Genomic DNA, 7,500 nt, shown 5'->3' on the forward strand with positions numbered 1-7,500 from the left:
AAACTGGAACCTGCAGGGTTGAAGTTTTCAAAATGTTCTACCACGCCGAGTTTACTCGAGATTCATTTTTCCTTTTGTAAAACATTTCTGGTGGTTCGGAAGTATCCAGAGTCATTTTTCTTTCATCAAGTTCTAATCCTAAGACTGAGGGAAAAGTAATTACAACTTTTTTCCGAAGGACAGCTGATTTTTCTGTTTGGTGTTCAATAATAAACGCGCCCGGCTGTTGTGGCTTGCTTTGTGTTTACTTTCAGGGTGAACATCTCGTGGGATACTCGTGGATCTGATCTTTTAACTTTTAGGCCCTGAGGACTTGACTTTTAACTTTTATCTTTTTTTGTTGCTATTAGTATGAAATTTAGAGTTCTCTTTCACAGCATAATGAACGATTTTGCACTGTATCTAGTCTGCTATGACAGGACTTACTTGCAGTGGAACTCGACCTAACGTTTTTAGCAAGAACAGAAACAATTTTGACGCCGGCAATTGAAGAAATGTTTGCCAGTTAATATTTAGTACATTAGTCGTAAACTCGGATAGATATACCAGATTTCGCTTACTTCTTTATTTCAGCAACTTTATTAAGCGTTCTCCTGTTAATTAAATGCACTCACAGACAAGGGAAATATTTGATGGGTTATATTGAGGCTCAGCAAAATTTTTCGGTTCAACCAAACCGTAACTACGAATGAATTTGTGTAGACAGAAGGTGATTTATACGGCTTAGCTTCAAGCTAGGGTATGCCATGGCTCTTTTTATCTCGTGCAATTATCATAAAGCCCACAGAGAAACCCAGAACTCCATCAAAAGCGAAATTCGCGGTTAAAATTCGTCTGTGGGAACATTGTAAGCAAATAGGCAACATTTTATCCCCGCGTGGATTTTAAGCAAGGGGATTGGAGCTAGTTACCCTGAATTTTCAACCCATGATGCACAGCAACTTCCGGTAGAAATCAGCAGGGAGCATTTGAACAAAATGGCGGTTACTGTGATTGATTTTGATGCTTATGTCGTCGTTCATTTTCACTAGCATAAACTGCTTATGCTTCCGCATGTGCTTGCGTCGCTCAGTAGTGAAAACCATGCTTCAATTATTCATACATTGCCGCGGCGTTCTTAATGTGGCAAGAAATGCGACTGAGATTTGTCAAGTCCAGAAAAACGTTAGAAGAGGTCAATTTCAAGTATTGGACCAAGCCAGCTGCTTTGCGGTCTTGTAGAATCTCGGGTAGACTTCTCCCTGGTCCATTAAATCAAATAAAAATAAAAAAAGAAAAGAAAACACACTACAATTTATATCTCTCAAAGGTCTGAGCACAAAGATTCGAAAGGGACCGCCTTACTCTGACAAGCTTTTTAAATTTTTCCCCATCTTCGTTTGCAAGAAGACTAATCTGGCTACACAATGTAACGTCCGCAAAAGGGGCCAAAAGACTCTGGCCTTCCGAGTTTTGAACACGCTTTATTGATTAATGACAGCGGTGGGGGATGAAGGGCGAAAGCGAAAAGTGAATTGAAAACCGATTAAAACTAGAATGGAAAAGAATAACGGCATATTGCCAAAGCGGGCCAACAAAAAACGTAACCTCGGCAGGCTGCGACACTTAAACTCGTTTCGGAGCTCGGACTGGGAAACCATGAGGGAAACTGCACTGTGGATGAGCTCAATGACTGCTCTTAGTGTAGCTACTCAAACTGCGTTGAGACAATCTGTCTGAATATGACTACATGAACTTTAAATACTTGACGTCAACACAAATAATTCACACTGAATTACCTACAGGACGCACAGAACCGACCAACAAACATAACTTAGAATAACAAGTGTTTAGTTCTTAACACACAAAGTACGGCTAAGGACATGATGAGTCAACCTTTCCTGAGTAACAGCCATAAAAATACAACAACGACTGTCCATCCCACCAGCGCTGCTATCATCCAGAGTGGATCAGAAAGTTTCCCGGTACACAAATTTTGCACTTTCTTGAAATTTGTCACTTTTGGAGTGGTCATGACATTATAATCAGAGCTCGAGGTATAATCTGGAGAACAATAAAATTGAAAGGTAATGCAAGTAAGCCTCATTTTAAAACGACATTGTCACTTTTTACTTGCGCTATTTAACTTTTTTGAACCATGCTCTATTAGAATTACACAACTGGTGTTCGGAAAATAACTTATCCTCTCACTCGACAAAATGTGAAGCTATGTTGTTAACGAAAACGCAGTTCATTGGGTCTCTAAATTCAGTAATTATAGGCAAAGATCGGATTGAATGGGTAAATCATACTCGACTTGTAGGTGTCACTATAGAACACAGTCTTTCGTGGTCACGCCATCTTAACGACGTGAAAAGAACTTTTTAAACAAACTAAACCTGTTAAAACGCAGTTCCTTTCTAAGTAAGAATGCCTTACTGGACTTGTATTTTAAAGTCATTCTACCCTCAGTCTTATATGGCCTTATTGTGTGGGGAGGGTGTATCAACGCAGAGCAACTAAACTCCCTTGAAATGCTCCTCCGAAGGGCGGCAAGGGTGATATACAAGCTACCCAAGGACTTGCCCTCCTATGATGTCTATCAACACACAAACTGGGACACTATAGACTATATGTACGAACTCAGTTTAATCAAACTATTTTATAAAATTGTTAGCGAAGAACCACCTCCTACATTATCTTATTTAGTGAACAGGCCTTCTACCAACTACAATCTTAGAAACTGTAACAGGATTACCGTCCCACGATTTAATTCCTATTTTCTGAAAAACTCAGTTGGACACAGAGGAGCTATCCTATGGAACAATGTATGCACCCATTACACAGGAAACAACTTCAAGACATTCTCCCGCATTGTTAAGAAAGACACTTACGTTAAAAATATTAATTTTAATGCCCAGTCAGTTCAATCACCCCGTAGATTTTATAATGATTTTAAATGTTTTTGAGTCTCTTCTACAGACCGTTTATTATTTTTTAGTTGCAGGTGTCTATTTTTAAACAGAGTTAACTGAATAGAGTGTAATGTGTAGTGCTAGATTTTCTATCCCATATGAACCATGTGAGCGTTAGCCCTACTGATGGAAATGGGGCCACACAAGGACAGAGTATGTATGTATGTATGTATGTATGTATGTATGTATGTATGTATGTATGTATGTATGTATGTATGTATGTATGTATGTATGTATGTATGCATACATGACTTCAACCCTCTTTAAAAAGCCAACTTAGTGGACACAGCTAGGCAACATCATGCTATGTTCAACCCGCCAAGACCAGCGTGTACCGTTTTCTTCATGACTCTTTGGCGTACCTATTTTTTCTTACGACTTAGTGTGCCATTGGTCTGCTCAGCTCAGTTGAACTTAATCAACGGATTCCGCAATCAGCTTCCTCTTAATAAGAGGTTGGCAGAAGGCCATGAGATTGATCGATTATCAACGTTCTTGTGAAAATAAGAACCAGTGTAACAAAAACAGAAGCGCCCGCCAGTTTAAGATCTGACCAGATATGTGACTGTTAATATTTCTGAAGTCAACCCTGCATATGCATTTGTTTCTCTACGTTAAAAATAATAAATAAATTTGTCTTTGCAGGAGTTAATTCTTGTCACTTGGCTTTTTTCGTCTCTATTTTCAGGAGGTCAGTTTTAGGACACATCAGTCAATGGTGATTGATTGCTTCGATGATTTGTAAAGCGATCTTTTTGAACAAAATTTCTACGTTGCAAAAAAAATTACAGTATTTTTTCTTGCATTTAAAGTAACCGGTAAACTCTTTTTTTTGAAGGGGATTCAGTACATTCAAGGGGGGATGGGTGACTCACAAATGAGCCACAAGGGCGCGATCGTTTGGTGGTAAGGTATGGGGCATAATCGTCAAATAAACGAGAGAAAAAAAAGAGACTAAAAAAGTAATGTGTCTTCTGAAAAAACCGACGGTACTCCAAATAAATGTTACGCCAATTGTTAAGACGTGTACTGGGATGAAAAAAACACTTTACTATGCTCCTCAATGTGGCATTCCTTATCCTAGATTACAGTGAATGTATTTGATAGACAGAGAGTTCGTTATCTAGATAACGATACTCTAGAGGTGATTTTCCAACTTACTGTGATGATTGAGTTACTAATATTTAGACCAACCTTTTTCATTGCAACTGCTAATGCGCCTTTCACAAATGTATGAATCCAATTTGTATTTTTCACAGGGTATGTCGTCATACAATGTGTCCTTGTTGGTATACAAGAACATTTTACCACATGAACCACTACCGTTTGGTTGATATTCTGCCCAGGGAGTTTTCTCTAGAGTAACCACAATACTCCTGTTGCAAATCCAAGTCCAGGATCCATTCTGTTTTACTAGGCCAATGAAATACTCAGATCTCATTTTCAGTCCTCGAAGTTTATGTACCAGGAAATTTAGCTTCTCTTGTTGCTCAATACACACCAGATGGCCCCCATTTTGTGAACAAAAATCATTGCTTTGTAACCAGTCGGGGTGTTGTTGCAGTGGTAATTCATGAACAGTGTACTCATTATAGTTGTTGACAAACGCTATAGTATCCAAAATAATAATAAACATTTCACATATATGCAGAGTTACCGAGAAGCAGATTTCAAATACAAATATTCAGATGTTTATTGAAACTAAGAGGATCTCACTCCAGTTTTTGATTCTACTGCTGATGCTAGATGTATATGGAATTACCCGAAGAAATTTTACATTAGAGTTAACATGCAGTAAATAAATTATTCTTTAATATAAGTTGCTGTTATGAATGAAAGCAAAGGATATGACGTTGCATTGTTATAAGGGAGAAAAGCGTGAATCTCATCATAAATACAGACCCCAACGAGAAATGATACATGTAAAATTCTGAACTCAGGCATGATTAAACCTTCAGTTTAGGCAATGCCTTTCCAAAAGTGGTCACTCTCAAGGAAATATGGCGAGTTTCTTGTTGCACACTGGCCATACCACACTGTTCCTAGCCTCAGTAACAGTAAAGCAAAAGTCACTACGGGTAGATGGGGTCTCTTCCCTGCAAAGAGCTTCAAGTTTTTATTGAGTCACATACTGAATGACCATCCGGCTGTAGCTATCTAAAAATAATTGTCAGTGATCAGAATAATCTATCAAAACAGATTTTATTTCAACCAATGCCTTAAAAATAAGCACGCGTACCCTTTCATTTTGTTATACGAGGTAATATGATGTTCTTTGATGTTGCCAAGTACCAGGCACCTTGTAAATGTTTAAACTAAAAGTACTTCAACCCCTATTACTGTTAATGACCTTCGTTGACTACTAGTGTTTCTACTATTGTACTATTGTACTATTGTACTATTTGTCTGTACTATTGTAGAGACAAAATTCCTTAACAGGTTTTTGTTGCTATCTAGTTCATGTTTCTTCACAATCTGTGTCAATGGTTACAAAAGAAAAACCAGTAGCGTTTGCACTTTTGAATGAGGATACAATGATCTTAACTACGAAATTCACTGACAACACAGGGTTTCGATAAATTTGAGAAATCATCCTTGCACTTATCTGGACAATTTAAGCAACTGGCTCTTATACACACCTGAAAAATTCAGGTGGCTCCACTCTGTGATGGGATTCAAACCCATGACTTCTGGGATGCCTGTGAAATGTTCTATCAACTAATGTATGAAGCCAACCAGTTGGTAGAAGGTCAAAATTATTTTTTGAACCCACCGTGGCCTGATGATTGCTTCTCGAGAAGCGCGACACCCTGAATAGCGATCGATGTTTTTGAACAAGTAATTAACTCCAAAAACCAAAACAATACTAGAAAGCTCTAGTTCTACTATTGAGCAGTTTAATAGGTGATGAAGTCTTCCAACTACTACTTCATAAGACCCCTTTGTAACAGAGGTGGCGACACCTGTTTTTTTAGCAGGAACTCGGCAAAAAGTCTACCAAGTCAGACGAAAGTCCACCAAGTCGATCATATTTTTCACCAGGAGACCATTAACAGCATTTCGATCACATTCTCATTGTGTGCAATGCACCACAATTCAAAATATACGAATTCGAAGTCGTTGTACTTTTGAAAAAGCTAAACGAAGCCGTTGTGCTTGTAAAAAAAAAAAAAAAACTCGCCCGTTGAGGTAACAACCTATAAAATAACAAACAACGCTATAAACTTGTATTTTGTTTGATTTAGTTTCAACAATCATGAAAGAAACGATCCAGAAATACCGTGGCCGTATTGGTATCCTCAACAATTTTGTAATAACAAAAGTTGCTTTAAAGTTTGACCGTATTGTATGGAACACAAGGTCGATAATAGTTTTACTTACTCGAGCTGTGTACTTATTGGGCTCTCTTGTAAATGTTGCTTTGATCTTACGAATAGCTAATAAAATAACTTATGGAAACAATGTTGCCTTTATAGACTGCGCGCAGTCTCTCTTTTGCTCTAAAATCGTTGAAACGAACACTTCAAAATGGCTGAAACTGCGGGTCGCAAATACCGTGGGCGTTGGTTAGAGACTAACGAACGCCCACTGTATTTGCAACCCACATCTTCAGCCATTGACAGTTCAATGTACGCGCTCGTTTCAACGTTTCTAGAGCAAAAGAGAGACTACTCGAAGTCTATTGCCCTTGTTGTCAATTTCACTATATATATAGCCCACTTTCGATACATTAAATACAGCCCTAGACAAAAGGCATAATCTCGAGGCTCTGGTCTTATTATCCTGAAACTCGAGATGATGCCTTTTGTTTTAGTACTGAATTTTAATATATCGAAAGTGGGCTATTTTCTCCCTCCTCATGAAAGATCTTTTGTAACTAATCTAGTGAATACAACATTGGGGTCTTCTTCACCTCGGGGGAGAGGAAGAGAAAGGAAAGACTAAGATACTTTCATACAATTAATATAATATTGAACAAAGTGTTTTGAATTCTTTATTCGTTTAACATTTCAACATTGTGGGTGACACATGTATAAAACAGACCGTACACCGGTACCTACTTTAAATTTTACGAAGATAGGAAAGGTCATGTGGATTACATATTGTATAGTATAAGTATTATTGTAACCAATCACCATCAACTTCTTATAATCCAGGCTCTTTCCCATGCTGCTTAGTGCCTGAGGCAAGAGTTAGGGTATAAGGTACGTTGCCTGAATGTATGTAACGTAGACGCATGAACACAAATGCGTACCTATTTTTTAATTAGGTTGAAGATGGAAGGGAGTCATGGATTATAGGTCGTTATGAAAGATATGCGTTTAGGTTTGTTTATCCGTTTAGGTTGTAGGACAAGTATGCGGGGAATGTGTGCGGCGCGTTTATAACCTCGTTTTAGAAGATATGTCGCTAGTTCAGTAGCGCGAATGTTGAACGTTTCGTCGGTAGAACAAATTCGTCGTAGGCGGAGTGCTAGGCTGAAAGGAATGGCCTTTTTGTATGTGTAGAGGATGACAGGAAGTATAAATGCTGGTGTTTACCCGTA

The 7,500-nt window shown here is 38.3% G+C and overlaps 1 protein-coding gene across 1 annotated transcript in view; it reads right to left on the minus strand.

Annotated features, from left to right (window-relative positions):
- Positions 1-2,039, minus strand: part of LOC137999210 (uncharacterized) — a 6,086-nt gene extending 4,047 nt beyond the window's left edge. Inside the window, exon 1 of the mRNA XM_068845058.1 lies at positions 1,876-2,039. Within this exon, the coding sequence (XP_068701159.1) occupies positions 1,876-2,014 (139 nt within the window). The 5' untranslated portion in view covers positions 2,015-2,039. The remainder of the gene's footprint in view (positions 1-1,875) is intronic.
- Between the last annotated feature and the right edge of the window lie 5,461 nt (positions 2,040-7,500).

This window comes from Montipora foliosa, chromosome 4, assembly GCF_036669935.1.
Source record: "Montipora foliosa isolate CH-2021 chromosome 4, ASM3666993v2, whole genome shotgun sequence".
Taxonomy (NCBI): domain Eukaryota; kingdom Metazoa; phylum Cnidaria; class Anthozoa; order Scleractinia; family Acroporidae; genus Montipora; species Montipora foliosa.